The 21,684-nt window shown below is 40.4% G+C and overlaps 2 protein-coding genes across 3 annotated transcripts in view; one reads left to right on the top strand and one right to left on the bottom strand.

Annotated features, from left to right (window-relative positions):
* Window positions 1–1,279, bottom strand: part of commd7 (COMM domain containing 7) — a 29,963-nt gene extending 28,684 nt beyond the window's left edge. Inside the window, exon 1 of the mRNA XM_063041303.1 lies at window positions 1,126–1,279. Within this exon, the coding sequence (XP_062897373.1) occupies window positions 1,126–1,209 (84 nt within the window). The 5' untranslated portion in view covers window positions 1,210–1,279. The remainder of the gene's footprint in view (window positions 1–1,125) is intronic.
* A 173-nt stretch (window positions 1,280–1,452) lies between these two features.
* Window positions 1,453–21,684, top strand: part of dnmt3bb.1 (DNA (cytosine-5-)-methyltransferase 3 beta, duplicate b.1) — a 264,613-nt gene continuing 244,381 nt past the window's right edge. Inside the window, exon 1 of one of the 2 annotated variants that reach the window (XM_063041300.1) lies at window positions 1,453–1,558. The gene's annotated coding sequence lies outside the window, so the exon portion shown is untranslated. Of the gene's footprint in view, window positions 1,559–2,238; window positions 2,503–21,684 lie in introns of those variants that run through there. The other variant, XM_063041301.1, reaches the window with a different exon arrangement.

Raw genomic sequence — 21,684 nt, 5'->3', positions numbered from 1 at the left:
AAAACAGACAGGATCTCCCGGTAGCCACCCACTTCAACTCTGCTTCCCATTCCCATTCAGATATGTCCATACATGGCCTCCCCCACTGCCATGATAAGGCTAAACTCAGGTTACCGGAGCAACACCTCATATACTGTCTAGGTGAGTCTCCAGCCCCTGAGTATGAACATAGAATTCTCCAACTTCCAGTAATTCTCTCCCCCTCCCTTCCCCTATCCCTATGTCACTTTGCCCCCTCCTCCAGCTGCCTATCACCTCCCTCATGGTTCCACCTCCTTCTACTACCCATTGTGTTTTCCCCTATTCCTTCTTCACCTTTCCTGCCTATCACCTCCCCGCTTCCCCTCCCCAACCCCTTTATCTTTCCCCTTACTGGTTTTTCACCTGGAACCTACCAGCCTTCTCCTTCCCACTCTCCCCCACCCTCTTTATAGGGCCTCTGCCCCTTCCCTCTTCAGTCCTGACAAAGGGTTCCGGGGCCGGAAACGTCGACTCATCGTTTCCACGGATGCTGCCCGACGTGCTGAGTTCCTCCAGCGTGTTGTGAGTGTTGCTTTGACCCCAGCATCTGCAGATTATTTTGTAATTAAATTGATATTTTCTTCCTGTATGTAGCTGGCATTACGCTTTGCATTTCTGGACAGAGATTCTCATATATTTGGAAACTCTTCAGAAAGAAAGCCAACTTTTAACAATAAAATTGAGGATTAAGGAGATGAATGGAGCACAGTAACACTTGTGATAAGATTCATGACCAACTCTTTCCAGGGGGCTATAACACACACTTAAAAGTGCCTTTGTTAGTTCTGTGTTCTATATTGCGATGGAGGCTATCCGCACAGAACTTTGGAGTACATTATCATGATATTGGGGCTGATTGGCCTATTAGGTTTCTCTAATATTTTGAATTTTAGTCTCAACTTTCCAGCGCCTACCATGTTTAAATGAGCTTCTACTACAGCTTAAACGCTTCTGGACATTCTGTTATCCTCTGATACACACGGCCTGAATAAACAGCTCACATTTGACAAAACCTGGTCTCTATCCCTCTTCACGCAGTTTCAAACACTCTCGTATTCTTTAAACACCCTTGAAAATAAACGGAATTGTATTCTCAGTAATTACCTGGTTAGAGAGTTTATTAAGTGCCTGGACATCGCTGGACAAGGCTTCCGACATAGACTCTCCGCTGAAATGCAGTTTATGCATCTTCTGTTTTTTCCCCTTCTACCAAGAGGGAACTACCTGCTGCTTACATCCTGCACATTCGACACACCAGCCACGTTCTCTCACATCGAGAAAGAAAACAAAAGCGAAACCCTCAACCGGCGAAAATTAATTAACAAATATTTTAACACGAAGTTGTATTGATCCTACGACACCCAAGATCAATTTGCATGTGCAGAGCCGGTAAATCTACGCGCAGTTTCGGCATATTTCGAACCCGCGAAAAGTCACGCTTGGGGTCTGGGATCGCGACCTGATCTTAAACCGAGTTCGCTCACCGTGTCGCCAGCGCACGCCGGAGATCGCGGCATCGGCAGCGCGCAAACACCTAGTAAGTTTCTTTAGGGAAACAAATAGGATTTGTTTTGCTCTTCTAATTGCAATTTGTTTTCTGCTGACTTGGCTTTTTAATGTTATGGCTTGTTCCCCCCTCCCCCTCGGTCTGCATTTGGTTTTTGAATCGCATCTTTTAAATGCGGTAAAAACTCCGCTTTTCAACCATCCCGATGGTTTCAGTGCCGAGTGACACTTTGTTGCAGCGCTTCATCTTTAGTTTTTGACAATCCAGCTCGCCAGCACTGGGTCCTTTGTTACGAACCCATTTCCGTGCTTCTCCTTCAGTTAGTTTTATTGTATCGCTTAGAATGGTAACAGAGAGAAGACGGCCACTGCACTTATCTGATAAAATGTGCAACCAAATAAAGGCAGTTTAACTTGCGTGCAATTATTATTCCTGAATGTACAATTGGTTTCTTTTTTCTCTCAAGCGAATGCCGTTTAGAAGCTGAAACGTTCCCGTTTCTTTGATTCACGTTGTTATGATCCTAGTTTTTTTCGCCTTGCCCTTTGTGTGAAGAACAACGTAGTCTGAAAAAAAAATCATCTATTCCTGTTATCTTTGTAATCTGTACTTATAGGATTTTGAATAATGAAATAGTAGTGTAACAACACTCAGGCATGGGCTGGTCAAAATCTCAGTTAGGTGGCAGCAGCATATTGTATAAATAATGGCTCCAGTAGCAGAGACTCGGGGGAAGTCAGATGATCAGGTAATCCATATTCATTATAATGCATTAAATATGTTTTCTTCAGCAGAAAGCTGAGATTTGAGTCTAGTACCTTATGGTAGCGTGAACAGTAATATTGTTTTGAGCTGAAAAGTGGTAGCGACACGTTAAGGAATCTTTGCCCAAATTGCACACGCTCGTCATAGACAAGAAATGCTGTTTCCGTGCCTTTACTAGTGTGTAAAAAAACAAAACCAACTTTAACGAGGTAAGTTGCCAACTTGTACCACGTACCTTTCTTTAACAACAAACCATTAACATTTTCATACACGTGTAAGTTTTAATAGTTTAAATGTTCCACCAGTGTGATAGAGATGGGGTTTCCGTGCAATCTTTAAGAAATGTAATCGTTAACTCTTCCGCTTGAAAACCGAATGATCCATTGTATCAATCGATTAAATTCAATGTTCTAACCAAAGTACTGTATATTCTTAGGAATTGATAGTAAATGGACTACTGGTACGTCTTTTGGATAACCCTATTCTTCCATGAATGGCGCGTGACGAGAAAAAGTATTTTGTTTTGCAAAAGGCAGCATCAATTTATTAGGTGAAATAACTGCATTTTTTTTTGCAGGGTGTTTAATATTATGAGGTTGAAAATGCAGAGTTCCGTTTTGTAATGCTAATGCTTGATTTTTAAAAAGATTCTTGGACACATTTATTGTAAAATATACATTTAAGAATTTATTCCTAATTTTAATATTCATTGCTTACAGACAGCAAACTGTTGTTCAGTATCACAATAAATACTGGGGTGAATTTTAATATGAAAATAGTTTCAATCAAATATTTAAGAAGCTCTGAAAAATAATGAACAGGAATCTGGTGTAATAGCTTTAAATCTGATGAATTATTTATGCAGCCAGTTGAATGTTTTATTCTGTGAGACTTTGTGCTTTAGTCATAAATGCTGCAGCTTTTTATTGTACATTTGCCGTGTAATGCCTGGTTGTCTAATTTTTAACCTTTCTCCTTATTGTTGAAAACTCTGTCAGGTTCCTTCTAACTAAAAGTGGCTATTAACTTTTGTCTGGAATGTTCTATTCAGGAATAAAATCACTACAGGGCCTGTTTTTATGATCTTGCTGTAAAATGGAAATGTTTTCATATACTGTTTCAAAGCATATTGAATAAGCAATTGTTTATAAGAAAATACATTCTGGCAAATTGAAGTAGATTTATAGTGATCATGATACATCATATTTTGATTTGTAACTGCTTCAAATAGTTACTAATTTCAAAATTGTTGTCCCTACTCTATGAAAGCAAAACTAACTAGAAAATGACCTGAAAAGGTATGGATTGGTATTTAAAAAAATGTTCCAGCACATTGAAATATTTTCCAAAAGCCCCTTTTGGCAAAATTCATCTACTTAGCTTATACATTTTCAACTGAGTTGAATTTTTGTCCATAGTATAAGATGAGAGATGAGTTATCAACAAGAAGAAAAACTTGAACAATTATAAAAGCAGCATAATTGTATTGGACTAATTTATTGTAATGTTTGAAAGATTGTTCAAAACCTGCCCCATCTGTATTCGAAGGTGGAGGATACAAACTAATTCAATGTCATTATGCTAATTGTTTGCATATTTTATGCTTTCATGTAATATTGAGTGAAGGTACTTCATTGTGGTGGTTTTGGTGAAGGAGAAAATGCATATTGTACTAAAACCTTTTGTACACAGAAAATCGATTCAGTGTCATTGTGGTTAGAAATCAAATAAGACCATAAGTCCATAAAGCTTAGGAGCAGAATTATGTCATTTAGCCCATCAAATATGTTCCACCATTCCATTGTGGCTGATTTATTATCCCTCTCAACCCCTGTTTTCTTCCTTTAACAATTGATGACTTGACTGATCAAGAACGTACTAAAGTCCACTTTAAACAATGCTCAATGACTTCCACTTACTACAGAATTTCCCAGATTCACTACTCTCTGGCTAAAGAAAGTCTTCCTCTTCTCTGTTTTAAATGGACGTCCCCCTTTTCTGAAACTGTGCCCTGTAGTCCTAGATCCACCCACTACAGGAAACATTCTAGCAACACACACAAAATGCAGGAGGAACTCAGCAGGCCAGGCGGCATCTATGGAACAGATTACAAGTGGACATTTTGGGCTGAGACCTTTCATCAGGATTGGAGAGAAAAAGGTGAAGAGTCAGAGTAAGAAGGTGGGGGGAGGAGAGGAAGAAACACAAGGTGATAGGAGAAACTGGGAGGGGTGAAGTAAAGAAATGGGAAGTTCATTGGTAAAAGAGATAGAGGGCTGGAGAAGGGGGAATCTGATAGGAGAGGGCAGAAAATCATGGAAGAAAGAAAAGGGGAGGAGCACCAGAGAGAGAAGTGATGAGCAGGCAAGGATATAAGGTGAGAGAGGGAAATGGGAATGGGGAATAGAGAAGGAGTGGGGGTTCATTACCGGAAATTCGAGAAATCGATATTCGTGCTATCAGGTTGGCGGCTACCCAAACGGAATATAAGGTGTTGCTGCTCCAACTTGAGTGTGGCCCCATCACAACAGTAAGGGAGGCCATGGACTGACATGTCAGAATGGGAATGGGAAGTGGAATTGAAATGGGTGGCCACTGGGAGTTCCTGCTTTCTCTGGCAGATGGAGCGTGGGTGCTCGGTGAAGCTGTCTCCCAATCTACATTGGGTCTCACCAATATACAAGAGGCCACAATGGGAGCACTGGATACAGTAGACGACCCCAACATACTCACAGGTGAAGTGTCACCTCACCTGGAAGGACTGTTTAGGGCTGTGAATGGTAGTGAGGGGGGGGATGTAGGGGCAGGTGTAGCACTTGTTCTGCTTACAAGGATAAGTGCCAGGAGGAAGATCAGTGGGGAGGGATGAATGGACAAGGGAGTCGCGTTGGGAGCAATCCCTGCGGAAAGCAGAAAGTGGGGAGGAGGGAAAGATGTGCTTAGTGGCGGGATCCCGTTGGAGGTAGTGGAAGTTATGGAGAATTACATGCTTGACATGGAGGCTAGTGGGGTGAAGACAAGTGGAACCCTATCCCTGGTGGGTTGGTGGGGGGATGGGGGATGGGGGTTGTGCGAAATAGAACAGATGCGGTTGAGGGCAGCATTGGTGGTGGAGAAAGGAATCCATATTTTCACTCTGGATGTCCAGTCCTCATATACGTCCATCCCCAACTAGGAAGGCTTCAAGGGTCTCCTTTTCTTTTTGGACACCAGACCCAACCAGTTCCCTTCCACCACCACTCTCTTCTGTCTGGTAAAGCTTGTCCTCATTCTCAGTGATGTCTCCTTCAGCTCCTTCCACTTCAAATGAGAGGTGTAGCTATGGGAACTCGCAGGGGTCCCAGTTATGTCTGCCTTTTTGTTGACTATGTGGAAAAGTCTGTGCTCCAAGCCTACACTGGTGTCTGCCCCCCACTTTTCCTATGCTACATCCATGACTGCATTGGTGCCGTTTCCTGCACTGACGCGGAGCTCATCAACTTCATCAACTTTGCCTCTAACTTTCACCCTGTCCTTAAATTTACCTGGTCAATTTCCGACACTTCTGTCCCCTTTCTTGATTTCTCTCTGTCTCTATCTCTGGAGTCAGCTTATCTACTGATGTCTATTATAAACCCACTGACTCTCACAGCTACCTGGTCTATAACTCTTCCACCCTGTTACTTGTAAAAATGCCATCCCCTTCTCTTAGTGCCTCCATCTCTGCTGCATCTGCTCTCAAGATGAAGCTTTTCATTCCAGAACTAAGGAGGTGTCCTCCTCCTTCAAATAAAGTGGCTTTCCTTCCTCCACCATCAATTCTGCCCTCAACTGCATCTCTTCTATTTCGCATTTGTCTACCCTCACCCATCCTCCCACCACCCCATCAGGGATAGGGTTCCTCTTGTCCTCACCTACCACACCACCAATCTCTACATCCAGCACATAATTCTCTGTAACTTCCGCAATCTCCAACGGGATCCCACTAACAACCACATTTTCCCCCCACCCCCATTTTCTGCTTTCTGCTGGGATCAGTTCCTACACGACTCTCTTGTCCATTTGTCCCTCCCTACTGATCTCCATCCCAGCATTTATCCTTGCAAGCAGAGCAAGTGCTACACCTGCCCCTACATCTTCTCGCTCACTACCATTTAGGGCTACAAACAGTCCTTCCAGGTGAGGCAACATTTCACTTGTAAGTCTTTTGGGGTCATCTACTGTATCTGGTGCTCCCGATGTAGCTTCCTGTATATCAGTGAGACCTGACATAGACTGGGAGATCACTTCGCTGAGCACCAATGCTCTATCCACCAGAAAAAGTGGGATCTCCCAGAGACCACCCACTTGAATTCCATTTCCCATTCACATTCCGACATGGCAGTCCATCGCCTCCTCTACTGCCATGATGAGGCCACACTCAGGTTGGAGGAGCAACACCCTATATTCTGTTTGGATCACCTCCAACCTGATGGCATGAACATCAATTTCTCAAACTTCTAGTAATGAACCCTCCCCCCTTCACCATTTCCCTCTTTCACCTGATCTCCTTACCTGCCCATCACCACCCTCTGGTGCTCCTCCCCCTTTTCGTTCTTCCATGGCCTTCTGTCTTATCCTATCAGATTCCCTCCTCTCCAGCCATTTACCTCTTTCACCAGTCAACTTCCCAGCTCTTTACTTCACCAGCCCCCCGCCCCCAGTTTCACCTGTCACCTTGTGGTTCTTCCTCCCCTCCCCCCCACTTTCTTATTCTGACTCCTCATCTTTTTTTTCTCCAGTCCTGATGAATGGTCTTGGCTGATACGTCGACTGTACTCTTTTCCATAGATGCTGGCTGGCCTGCTGAGTTCCTCCAGCATGTTGTGTGTGTTGCTTGGATTTCCAGCATCTACAGATTTTCTCTTGTTTGTGACAGGAAGCAGCCTCTCCACGTTCACCTGATCTAGGCCTTTTAATATTGGATAGGTTTTAAGAAGACCTCCCCTCATTCTTCTGATTTCCAGTGAGTACAGGCCCAGAGCCATCAAATGCTCCTGATACATTAACCTTTTTATTCCGGAATCATTCTTCTGAACCTCCTCGGGACCTTGTCCAATGTGAGCACATCATTTCTCAGATAAGGGGCCCAGAACTGCTCACGATTCTCCAATCGTGGTCTGACCAATGCCTTATAAAGCCTCAGTGTTACATCCTTGATTTTGTATTCTAGGCTGCTTGAAATGAATGCTAACATTGCATTTGCCTTCCTTACCACTGGAAGTTAACCTTGAGGGAATTATGCACAAGGTGCATTCCCACTTTTTTCCTCCTGCCAGTCAGTCAATCTTCTATCCATGCTCGTATCTTTCTTGTAATACCATGAGGTCTTGTTAAGCAGCCCATGTGTGGCACCTTGTCAAAGGCCTTCTGATTATCCAAGTAAACAGCATCCACTGACTCTCCTTTGTCTATCATATCTGTCATTTCCTGAAAGAATTCCAACAAATTTGTCAGACAAGATTTCTGCTTAAGGAAAATATGCTGACTTTTGCCTATTGTATCTCGTGCCTCCGAGTACCCCAAAACCTCATCCTTAATAATGGACGAAACGTCTTCCCAACCACTGAAGTTATGCTAACTGGCCTATAATTTTCTTTTTTCTACCTCCCCTTCCTTTTTAAAGAATGGAGTGATATTTGCAATTTTCTAGTTCTCTGGAACCATGCCAGAATCCAGCGACTATTGAAAGATAATTACAAATGCCTGCACAATCTCTTCAGCTGCCTCTTACAGAACCTGGTGTTTATAAGTCCTGGTCCAGGTGACTTATCTAGCTTCAGACCTTTCAGCTTCCCAAACGCCTTCTCCTTAGTAATGGGAACTATACTCACTTCTGCCCCCTGACACTAATTTCTGGCGTTCTGCTGGTGTCTTCCAGAGTGGGGGCTGATGTAAAATACTTATAAAGTTCGCCACCATTTCTTTGTCCCCCATTAGCACCTTTCCAGAGTCATTTTTCAGCGGTCTGATATTTACTATTGCCTCAGTTTTACTCTTTATATATCAGAAAAAACTTCTGATGTTCTCTTTTATATTATTGGCAAGCTTACTTTTCGATTCCATCCTTTTTCTCCTATGGCTTTTTTAGTTACCTCTGTTGGTTTTTAAAAGCTTCCCAGCCCTCTAAATTCCCACTAATTTTTGCTATATTACTTGCTCTCTCTTTTCCTTTTATGCTTTCTTTGACTTCTCTCGTCAGCCACGGTTGCCTCATCTTTTTAGACTACTTCTAAATGTAAAACATTCCTGCATAAATGAGAATAAACTCAGCCTCTCATATTGAAAGAATAGTGAAAGGGCTTGACGAGAGGTTTCAGTAGGAATTTCAGTTGTTATTCCAGAACATCTTATTTTCTTGTTAATGGGATAGAGGAGAAATACATAGCGAAAAATAAATGGACTTCATAAGATACATGCCGAATTCCTTCCATGAGTAGAATGATTCTGTCCTTTTAAATTATATACATTGCTACATTTATTTAAAACTAATGAAACAGACTAAAAGATATTTATCTGGAATTATCTTTGGGATAGTTACTGTGCTGTACTTATTTTTTTACTTGAAAGTTAATCCAAAAACAATAGAAATCATATTAGAAGAGGCAGATTGTTGGGCTGGCTGAGGTTAGAAGGAAAGGTAAATTAACATAGAGTAAACCAGCAGTGGGATTCCTATCAAAGATTGGAATATTGCAAAATAAATCTAAAAATGTGACTTTTTTCCTCACTGGATTCTGAAATCTTATGGTGTGATTGAAGTCAAGAGAAAATAAGCAAAGTTTCAGAAAGAAAAGAAAAGCAAAAAGGAAGAGAGAATCTCAAGAAGCCATTAAATTGAAACAGTAACCTTATACTGAAAAAAAGAAATGTTTGAAAGTCTAAAGGAAAGAGACAATGAATTGAGAATAAACGGAAGTTGATGAGGATGGCAATTCAGTGCCTTTCACTAGTAATTACAAAATAAAAGAATACTGGGTAAGCGGTGAATGATGATTGTTTAAAAGCAGTGCAAGAAGTATCAAGTTAGCTGAGATATATTAGCTCTAAACTGACAAATTGAGGTTATAAAATGAAAGCCTACTGAAACAGGTAGGAAATCTAATGAATTAAATAATTTGACATAATGATTGGGTGTCATTAAAGGTCAGAATCAGGTTTATTATCATTGACATATATTGTGAATTTCATCATTTTGTGCAGCAATACTGAAAACATTACTATAAGTTATAAGAAGAATATACATATATAAATAGCGCAGAAAGAGTTAGTACTGAGAAGAGGACATTATCCTGGATGGTGAAGGCCCATGATGATGGATGCTACCTTCCTGAGACAGTCTTTTGAAGAAGTCCTCGCTGGTGGGGAGGCTAGTGCCCATGATGGAATCGTGACCAGAAAATTACAGATTATTCTGAAACTCCATTTGCTGTCCTTCCAAATAAGAAATATGCAGTTTTCACTTAGTGTGACTAATATGTGAATCTAGACTCACGATTGTCTCAAAAGAAAATGGCTTGATGCCCAAAATGGGTGAACACTTGAGGATAAGTTAGAAGTGTTGAAAGAACCATTGTGAAGGAAACATTTTTTTTAATCCTTATCCTTGGCAATGTACTTGTAGCAGATGCATCTGAACGTAACTTTATGAGATGAATGACGATAGCAACAATGTAGAGAATGTCCTATATTCACTCTGAAGATCGATTGTGTTGCACTGAATGGAATAAATTCAGAACTGGATACCAGTCATTGGTTATAAAAGCCTCAGGAATAATACTGGATGGATCACATGGTATCAAACTAAAATCTTGTCTTTGGACATGACAAAGTATTACCTCACTCAGTCAATCCTGATAAGTCCTTCAAAACAGAAGGGGGTATACTAGACATAGAACTGCTTTACAGTCTAGTCAAGAGATAGCTACCATAGAGATACTCAAAGATTTATATTTTTCATCAAATATCTTGCTCTCTTGAACTCGTGTCTGGAAATGTCCTGTCTACCCAGAGGCTACAGCGTGTGGTTAGGATGAACAGGGCTTGGGAGTTCTCAACAACAAATTCAGACCCCACGAAGTCTCCTTTCGTAATCAAAAATGTCTGGAAGTATCCTCTGCCAACAATCATCCTTCCTTAGACTGAAACAATGAGAGTGCCAACTCCAAAGAGTGTGCTGTGGATAGAGAACTTCATCACTGAGTGGTTTGCTGTCTAGACTTGTTGAACACCATAGGATCTAGCTGCAGGCTGTGAAGGAACCATTGAATCTTGTCCTCTGCAGCTACTTGGAGCAAATATTTATGTCCATGACTGTGTCGGGAGGAATAAACTTGTGGCAATAATTTTCACACTGAAGATCTTCATAGTGTTGTACTGTATTAGCATCCTGCTATTTGAAATTAATTCAGAGCTGATCAAAAATATACATCCCCAAAAAAAAGTTTTGGCTATTAGGCATAACAAAAAATAAACAAATGTTACCTTAAAATTCTACTTCGTGGTAAAAAAGGGAAGCAACACACGAAAGATGCTGGAGGAACTCAGCAGGTCAGGCAGCATGTATGGAAAAGAGTAAATGGCTGATGTTTAGAGACCCTTCTTCAGGACTAAGTGAAATCAGCTTGCTGCAGAATAGGGTGGAGCAATCTCACAGCTGACCATTCAGATTAAAGCTCTACAGTCATGCCACATCAACAGCAATTGACAGATAACTAGCTAATGAATGTCAAGAGGAGGTCTACGTGGAGTGCTGCCGTAAGAAAGCAGTATCCATCATCAAGGACCGCCAGCTTGCAGGCCATGCTTTCCTCTCGCTGCTGACATCAGGAAGGAAGTACAGGAGCCATTAGGACCCACAGCACCAGGTTCAGGAGCAGTTATTATGCCTCACTCATCAGGCCCCTAAGCCATCATGAATAGCTTCACTTACCTCAACCCTGAGTGTGTTCTCAGTATTATTCTCATCACGTGGCACTCAGTATTACTTATTTACTTATACAATAGATTTTTATTTGCACAGGTTGTCTTCCTTTGCCCACTGGCTGTTCGTCAGTCTTTGTTTCATCGATTCTATTGTACTCCTGTGTTCTACTGTGAATGCCTGTGAGAAAATGAATCTCAAGGTAGTACTTTGAACATTAAAACTTTGACAGGAAGAGGTATCCATGAAATATTTGTAGGCATCTCAGCCAGACGTGCAAAATTCCAAAGTCAGTCTTTTGCTGATATGATCCACTCTGTGATGTTGAGAAATGACTGAATGTAAAAATTATATAAAACTATGCATCTTTAAGGCTTGTTTCCTGTAGTGCTGAACATATTCATTTCAGAAGTAAGCATCTTTAACCAAGCTGTGGAGTACAACCACAATGTTGGCAACTCTCCAATGATGTAGAAAGTTGCCAACAAATATCCATTACACAGGATGCAGGACAAATTCAATCCAATCACTTATCAACAAACATGGAGCTTATCAATAATCTACTTAAGCTCAGTTTAGATTCTGCCTGGTGCTCTTGGCACTAGATTTTATTATCAATATCGTCTAAATGTGGACAAATGATTTGAAATCAACAGTAGCAATAAAACATGGAAACTCCAGTGAAATTGAAATTGGTGAGAATCGAGGAGTAAACTTACCTCTGGTTAAAGTCAAGTTGGTGGCCACTTATAGTTGGAGGCCAGTCTTGTTAGCTCCAGGGTACCTTTGCAGGAACTCCACAGTGAAGGTTTCTAAGCCCAAACACTTCATCTGTTTTGTTGATAATTATGTCAAGTGGAACTATTAATTAGATATTGTTCAACTCCATTCACAGCTTCTTAGAATTATTTACTTATTCAGCACTAGCATTTATTGCTCATCCCTATTTTCTGTTCAGCTGGGGAGAATGTAAGAGTCGACCTCATTAAAGTGAACCATGTCTCCATACAGCAGGGCCCAAGCAGTATTCGGATATGGATTGAGAGTGACAATATGTACTTGTGCCACACAACAGTTGTGCATTGACCAGGCACCATGAGAGTGAGCCTAAACATCTTGCTTTATCAGCATTAGCAACATCATCGTGTTGACCAGAAACCTCAGTACCACCAGATACTTGGCTAGAAGAGCAGGTTTAGAGGACCCTTCACTGTAAAACTGTAACTGCTACTCTTGAGAAACAAAATGACATTGAGGACAAAGCACCTCATTAACTTCACTAAATGTTCATTCCTGCCACAAATGGAGCAACTAGATGACACGAGTACTGTTAGAAGAGGAGTGGTTGCAACTCATCAAAGGTTTCTTTAAATATAAGTCACATCCACAGCATTTACCAACTAGAATGACAGGGACAGCAGGCTTATGGGAACGGTGCTACCTGCAAATTAATCTGCAAGTCACACATTTTATGGTTGAGTTTTTTTGAGAAAGTGACCAAGTTGATGACAATAGGGCAATTGATGTTCGTACATGGATTTTAGATTCAAGTAGGATTAGAACTTTGCAGCAATGTGAGGCATATGGAAACAGTTTAGCTTGGCATTGTGATTGGCACAGAGTGATGATGGACCTGTTCCTATGCTATACTGTTCCATGTTCTTTGTTACATAAATTCTTAACCTTTATCGTCATAGTTTCATATTCCTGGACACCCAACCTAATGGGACAGTAGGTGGACTTTCACCCAAGAAGATGACTTTATGTATTTTCTGAGAGGTGATTAGGGATTTGGATAAAATGCTGGATTTTCAAATGTTACTCACTTTTGGATACAAACAAAAATAGAAACATGATTCTTTGTGGTTGAGTGGCCTGTAGCAAAGGTAGGGTGATATATATTTAAACAAAATATATTTAGCAAAGTATAATCAAGTAAAATATTTTTCTTCCTTTGCTTCTTAAGTGTGTACTTTATAGTAAATGTAAAGTGTATATTGCCAACTTCTTAATGTATAAGCTAGGTGAGTAAAGGGATATTGAAATTACCATTAGAGGTAGGGTTGTTGTTCATATCAACTGCTTTTGTGTGAAAGATAAATGTTGGATGAACATTTATAATGCTTATACATTATAATTTCCACGTATCTATTTCTAAAACACAATTGGCATTGGTTATTTCAAAGGATAAAGATAAACTTTAACTATATTGTAGATACATAATTAGTTTTCATCTGGAAGTAAGCTAGTTTTGTTTCTAAAATTACTTTAATATTGAACGTGTTGTTAGTCTTCTGAGGAATCAGAACAACATATGCCAACAATAAACTCGAAGGTAGTGTTTAAAACTCTTGTTTAGTTGCTTTTTTTTTCAAATTAAATTCTGAGCATAAGGAATGTTTACTTCTAGTAACTTTCAAAATCAGTTGCCTCCATTACAAAGAAGAGCTGATTCTCAGAACAGGAGGGTGTTGATTTGGTATGCTAGTCGTGGAGGTTTGATTTTTCATTGAGTTTCTTCACTGAGCCTTAGTAGTCTAGGAAAGTGACTTCCTTGAAGTTGCAGAAAGTGTAAATGAAGGTGCATTGGAATAGAAGTCAGACTTGTTCTTATAAATAGGAGCAGATTTACTGACATCAGAATTTGGAATATCTGTCCCACCTATTTGATCAGAGCAAGCCCATATGGTCATAATATTGGAAATGCATGCAAAAAATTATTCAAGGTGAGTATTGTAAACAAAATAGTCATGTGAGCACATTATATCTCATGTTTAGCATTTGAATTATGGTTCAGAAAAGATATCTTAAACCTTAGAATTAACAGTCAACAGTACGTTGGAAATATCAGTTATGAAAGGGAATATAACACAGCAAATGTTGAAGTTCTGTGGTGAACATAGATAGTGCGTAGACAGTTCTGGAAAGATGATACTCGTACTTTATCTCTCCCCTCTATGTGTGTTGACAGACCTGTTATGTTTCTGTATTTGCATAATTTGAAATTATTTGCTATTAAAGAAATAGTTATATTGTGCAAGACTCAACATTATTTTTATTAAATTTTATAATGAAACATATTGAATTACAAGTGACATGCAATTTTGATCCGTGGCAGAATGCAGGGGAACAATAATTTTCTGTGACATGAAAACTCTGACTCTTTAATTACAAACCGAATTTTTGTAAGGAAAAAAACCCTTGATCTGAAAGGCACACCTAATTAAAAACACACTTGCTATCTGGAAACATTTATGGTTGTATCTCAGTTTTGATGCACAAATCAAGTCCCCTCTAAATCCGTTTGTTTATTCGAGTTAGGTAGGAGAAGAAAGTTTCGATGCTGTACTGGAATAATGATGATCCATTATCGTCTTTGACCTTCTGTGAATGCATTTAAAAATATGTGTACTTTAAATGAAATGGTGGATCTGTCTTAAAAGACAGGAACATATTTAAACCTGGTTGATTGACAAAGTATATTGCTGATAAGGTTTTGTTGTGCCATGGTCCACCAGGTATAGTGTTTATCAGGAAAGAAACATTGACCCAAAATCTCCATGTTTGCCATTTTCTGTAGGAAGGAAATGGCTGTGAGTTCAACTCTTCAAAAACTTTGACAATGTTCTGTCTATTTCTCAAATTCAGAAATTTCAAAAACTTCAGCAGTTGAGAACATGGTGGGATGAACAATTTATAGTTTGTAGAAGTGTCAAAAGAAGTTGGTTGTATTATCAATGACATAACATGATTTGTTTGTGAATGCCTTCTTCACAACTGCTACTCTGTTATTATGAGTGATGACTGCTTAACGTCTTTAAAGAAATGAATGACATAAAGGTTAATTTAAAGCAGTGACCCCAGTGGGCAAACAGAAAACTCTTCTGTAGCTGGGTTTGGAAGAATTCTGGTGTATGAACATAGTGTAATGAAGTTTGACAAACTTAATAGAAATAAGTCACTTTGATTTTAGACTATGCAACTCAGTTTACAGAACTATTATTTTGGAGCAGAGTCAGTTGCTAACAAAATTCATAATGTTCCATGCAAATAGTTTTCCTCGTTTTTTGATTATCTCTTCTTATTCTGTTGTACTTTACATACTTCTAGTATTTGTATTTATGTAATGTACAATGTGTTCAATTAAAGGCTCACATTCTAAACTGATTAAAGTTTCTTTTTTGCAGGTTTCTAATGTTAATACATAGTTTTACTTCTCTGCTCTCTTCAGCAAGTTCAAGGAAATAAAAAAGAAAGTGGAGTTGCAACCCTGCATGAAATGGTATTTATTACGAAACCAAAATGATGGAAATCTGAAATAAAAACAAATAAAACTCAGACCAGGAAGGAAAAGGAGTTAAAACTCAGGGTATATCAATTTTAATCAGAACTGGAAGACGTTAGAAATAACATCTGCTCAAGATGGAGATCAGAGAAAATGGCGGTGCATTGGTTTGGAGCTGTGGTAGTAAGGCAAAATCAGAAGGTGAGAAGATTAAATGGATGAAGGCAATTGGGGTTTAAAAAAGTGAATTATTTTCTGCACTTGATAGACAAATTTAAAATAATCACTAAAGGAGGTGGGACTTTGAAAGAAAGTCGCTTAGGTAGCTGGTTAGAATTTAGATTTCTTTGCTACACAGCAAAGAATCAAAGTTGAAAATTACTTTAACAGTGAATATATGTAGAATGAATGGAGGAATGGGAGTAGTTTAAATGGCTGATGCTGCATTTTCATGTAATATTCTCAGATTGTAGATTTAACTTGCATCTAGGGATGCTGTCAAATATTGATAGAGTTTGATTCAGTTCATAGAAACATAGAAAATAGGTGCAGGAGTAGGCCATTCAGCCCTTCGAGCCTGCACTGCCATTCAGTATGATCATGGCTGATCATCCAACTCAGAACCCTGTACCTGCCTTCTCTCCATACCCCCGATCCCTTTAGCCACAAGGGTCATATCATGTACCAGTAATTTCAAGTAAAGTTAGTCTTTGACTGCCAGCACTAAATGAGTGCCGAAGTGTTTACTGCCCAGTGACAGTTGTGACGCCTGTGTGCAACACATCTTCTGGTTAGATTATGAAACCATATATTTCACTTTTTTAAAAATCTCTTTTACGTTTGTTTTTCAATTTGAATGGGATTCTGGAACTGTTGGAGCCTTTGGCTTGCTGTTTGGAGGTCGTTTGGGTGTTTCAGCACTCTGCAGTATCTAGAGGATTCTGGGAAGCAGAGGCAGCGTGCACGGACGCCACGGCAAGAAGGCTGCAGTCCATTTTCGACTCCATTTCACCAATAAAAGTTTCAATTGTTGGGCCGATTAAAGTGACAAGGGAGATTGAAACATCAAGATGAATGTGGAAGGTGAACACTGGCTGCCTAATTTTTATCGCTGGGGGATAACTGTTGCCGGTGAGGGGGGACTGCCTTTTGACCGTTGGTGAGATGGCTCTGCTCCAAAGAGGAAAGAGTGCCTTTTTATTGCTGGGGGATTGCTCTACTATGAAGAGGGCAGACTGCCTTTTGATCACTAGGGTATCACTCTGCTACCGGGGAGGAGGGACTGCCTTTTGATCGCTGGTGGGATCACTTGCTGCTGGAGAGGGAAAGGCCTGTGCTGTGCCTGGAGAATATTACCTAGGTTCTCTGTGTTTTGGATATAGAAGTAGACTATAGGCTTTTTTTTTCAGTATTATAGTTCTTTATGATCTGTGTTTTTCGCCTGATCTTTCTTGATTTTGTGTGTGAGGGTGGTGGATTTTTGGGAGTTGATTTGCCTGGTTTGTTTTTGTTTGTTTTTTTGTGCGGGTAGGAAGGATTTTGGGGTTGATGTTCGTGCTGCAGTTCTTTCTTGGTCTTGTGGCTAATGAAGAAGAAGAATTTCGGAGTTCTGTAGTTTGATAATAAATGAACCTTTGAACCTTTGATAGATTTGACTTTGAAGTTCAGTTTGCTGTTTCTGGTAGCATTAGTTGAGAAATTAATGGAGTCGAGCGTATTGTGAGGTTGAAGGAATAATTGACAGTTTTATGTGTGAGAAAATGTGTCGTAGTGTGGTGACATGTGGTCAGTTGCAAATCAACTTGATACATTTGCCTGAACTGCAAATATCCTGAATAATTTTTGAATGGAAATTAATGTTCTGTGTTGTGCATATCCAGTACATTTGCATACCACAATGGACCCTTGGATCTTCTATGATTTATTTCTTCATGAAAATACATGCATTCCAATTTATACAGTAGATCATATTTTCTATTTTGTTATCTGTTTGTGGGACTTGAATTTGTTTACTTTGCTTTCTGCATTTTTTAAATTTACAGTGGTAGTTACACTCCTTGACCAATTGAATATTTTTAAGTGTATGTTGAAATGGAACTTGCACTACACTGCTCCATTTCGTTATAGACCAAATGATAAACTATTGAACCTTAAAAAAGTTGTCTTGAGGTACTAATTTACAAACAGTACACAATCACTTAAGTATTTATAGCACTGTAGTAGTGTTGCACAACAAGTAAAATAAATTAACTGTGAAAGTTTCAGTTGTGGATCAATATACTAAATAGCCAGTCGGCGGTAGAGTGGATCCACACCAGTCAAGATGCCACCAGCATACAAAGCACCCTGAGTCAACATCTTACAGATAGCTCACAGAAATGTCTTTTTTACTTCTTTTGCGTCTGTTTTTCACCCTAACTGTGTTTCTGGGACTGTTAGAGCCTGTAATTTACAGTTTGGAGATAGTTTAGGTGACCCAGCGCTTTGCTGTCTCCGAGAAGATTCTGTGAAGCAGACTTGTACTCAGACGGCCTCACTATGAGGAAATTTCCAGACGGGGTGTGAACTGATGTTCGACTCCATTTTGCTGATTAAAGCGTCCATTAATTGCCGATTAAAGTGTTGAGGAAGAGTGAGACATCCAGGTGAATGTGGAAGGCTAGTGAGAGTTCAGCGCCGACTGGTTTTTGATTGCCGCTAGAGAAGGAACCTGTGAGCGGCCTATCACTGTGCAGCTCACTGTGGCAAGTGGGTAGGCCTCTCTGCCAAGTGTGGTGTCCCTCTCTTTCAGTGAATATCAGTGATATCATAGGATAGTATTGTGGTTCTGCATTTATGGATTAGATTTTTGTGTTTATGGACTGTGGACTTTTTCAGACTGATGGTTTTTATATTCTGTGTTTATTATCGCCCGTTCCTTTTCTGTTTGGTTGTGTGAAGGGAGGGTGTTTGCGGGTTGATGTTCTGTTGTGTTCTTAGTTTTTTGTGAGGAGGAGGGGTTGGTTTCTTGGGGGCCGATGTTCCTTTTCTGCTTTGTGCAGGTGTGAGTGAGGTTTTGGGGGTTGATGATTGGGATTGGGTGGATTTGATGTTTCTCTCTGATTGACTCATGTTCTTTCATTGTTTTGTGGCTATCTGGAGAAGACAGATTTCAGAGTTGTATGCAGATACATGGCCTGATAGTAAATGAATCTTTGATTTTGAAGTGAGTGGTCCTGGGTTCGAATCCAGCCGGCTCTTTGTTCACTTTCCATTTGTCCTGGGTTGAGCATCGAGTTAGCGACTCAGCTTTGTAAAAAAACTGACAAATGCTAAAGAAACAGCAAGGTTGCAGTCCGATGCACCACAATGCGCACGGAAAGGAAAAACAAAAACATACTAAGCAATATATGCTCCTAATTTAAAGACATGAAAGGTTTAGGTCATGCTGCATACAGGCATGGGCTTCTTCAATGGCCAAGTATTTGTGAAAGAAGTTGAGCAGTCAAAGTCAATTTTTTGTCATATGCAGAAATACATTATGCATATGTGCAATGATAAACTTACAGGACCATCACAGCCATCTTCTCACTGCTGCCATCAGGAAGGAGGTACAATATCCTCATGACTTACAGCACCAGGTTCAGAAACAGTTATTACCCCTCAACCATCAGGCTCTTGAACTGAAGAGGATTGTATATGGTGGCATACATGTATTTTGATAATGAATTTACTTTGAACTTTGACCATAAAGCCCAAGAGCAGATAGTCCATTTGACCCATCAAGTCTGTTCCGCCATTCCATCATGGCTGAATAATAATCCCTGTCAACCCCATTCTCCTGCCTTCTCCCCATAACCTCTGACACTTTTACTGATCAAGAACCTTTCAACCTCTGTTTTAGATATGACTTGGCCTCCACATCCATTGAATTCCACAGATTTAACACCCTCTGGCTAAAGAAATCCTTCCTCTTCTCTGTTCAAAATGGATGTCCCTCAATTCTGAGACTCTGCTCATCATTCCCTATGATTTGTCCAACAACTGTGGTATAATTGGCGAATTTGCATTTGGCATTGAAGCTGAGCCTAGTCAGACAGTATAGAAAGTAGAGCAGGGGGCTAAACATGCACCCTCAGGTGCACCTGTGTTGGATCTTTGGTGAGGAGAAATTGTTATGACAAAGTTTTCACTGACTGAGGACTGCCAGTGAGGAAGTCAAGTGTCCATTTGCAGAGGGAGGTACAGAAAGAGTCATAAGTGAATATACTTATTCCTGATGATATTTTTGAGAAAAGATCATTGATGAAGTATCTGAAGATGATTTGGGTTGATGGTGGGAACTTAAGTAGTGATACCCTGGAACTGGGGTGATAGCTTCCATTGGCCAACCATATTTTTCTTTCTGCAGCTTATGAAAGTGGATAGTAGAGATTTCACCTTGATTATATTTAACTTCAATATTACTTGGGTTGTTTGATAATATACTCTGTCAAATGCTGCATTAATTATTGAGTGTCATTTGATAGCACTGTCAAAGGCCATCTGCTTTCTGATGATTAACACTGAGGCTGACAGGTCAAGAATGGGCAAAATGAATGTGTCTGAGATTTTTATGACATAGTTTTGTGGATACTTGAGTCTGCTATGCTTTCCTTCACATCCTTAATCACCTTTTGTTTCATGATCTACCTATTTATTGTGATAAATAAGTCGCACGCCAAAATATATTTATGACAACTTAAATATTGTGACTTCAAGGTTTACACATTTGGTTTGCCCTGCTGTTCAAGCGGTTTTGAACAACTTTCCATCTCACCACATTTCAAAATGAGTCAATACTCTTCTTCTGACTCTTTTGTGTACTGCATCTGAGACATCCGTTTCCCTCAATGTTTTTATTTCATCTGTCATACTAAGCTCCCTTACGGGATGTGGGCGTCACCTGCCAAGCCAGCATTTATTGCCCATCCCTTGTTGCCCTTGAGAAGGTGGTGATGTGCTGCCTTCTTGAGCTGCTGCAGTCCCTGAGGTGTAGGGACACCCACAGTGCTGTCAGGGAGTGAATTCCATAACTTTGACCCAGCGACAATGAAGGCGATATGTTTCCAAGTCAGCATGGTGAGTGACTTGGAGGAGGATTTCCAAGTGGTTGTGTTCTCAGATATTGTCCTTGTAGATGGTAGTGGTCGTGGGTCTGGAAGGTGCTGCCTTAGGAACTTCGGTGTGATGTTGCAGTGCATCTTGTAGATAGTACACACTGCTACAACTGTTCGTCGACGGTGGAGGGATTGGATGCATCGACCTAGGCACTGGAAATGGCAACGGCAAAACCAGCCCTGTTGACCCTGCAAAGTCCTCCTTACTAATATCTGGGGACTTGTGCCAAAGTTCGGAAAGCTGTCTCACAGAATAGTCAAGCAACCGCCTTGACATAGTTGTACTGACAGAATCATACCTTACAGTTAACATTCCAGACTCCACCATCTCCATTCCTGGGTATGTACTGTCTCACCAGCAGGGCAGACCTAGTAGAGGTGGTGACACAGTGGTATACAGTAGAGAGGTGCACATTTTGAAAGTAAGAATTAAACTACACCTGTGCACATCCCTGCAGAATTGGTGACCCTGTCATCTCTGTCTCAGAGGCTGACATCAGAACATCTTTCAAGAGGGTGAACCCTCACTAGGCATCAGGCCCTGATGGTGTAGCTCATAGGACATTGAAAACCTGTGCCAACCAAATGGCAGGGGTGTTCAGAGACATCTTCAATCTCTCGCTGCTGTCAGAGGTGCCCAGTGGCACTCACATGTACCATGATGAAATGCTTTGAGAGGATGATGATGGCCAGAACCAACTCCTGCCTAAGCAAGGGGTCTAAAGCGCATTCAATCTTACTGGCTGTCCATTTGGCCATGGATGATAGCAATACATATGTCAGGTTGCTGTTTATTGATTGGAGCTCAGCATTGAGCACAATCATACTCTCAGTTATATTCAACAAACTCCAAAACTTGGGCCTCTGGACCTTACTCTGCAATTGGATCTTTGCCTTCCTTCCTTTCCTTCCTCACGGGGAGACTACAGTCAGTGTGGATCAGAAATAATATCTCCTTCTTGTTGACAGTCAACACTGGCACCTCAAGGATGTGTGCTTAGCCCACTGCTCTACTCACGTGTGTGGC

This window comes from Mobula hypostoma, chromosome 2, assembly GCF_963921235.1.
Source record: "Mobula hypostoma chromosome 2, sMobHyp1.1, whole genome shotgun sequence".
In the NCBI taxonomy this organism is placed as follows: domain Eukaryota; kingdom Metazoa; phylum Chordata; class Chondrichthyes; order Myliobatiformes; family Myliobatidae; genus Mobula; species Mobula hypostoma.
The sequence above is the reverse complement of the archived record's forward strand: the minus strand, read 5'-3'. Positions and strand labels throughout refer to the sequence as shown.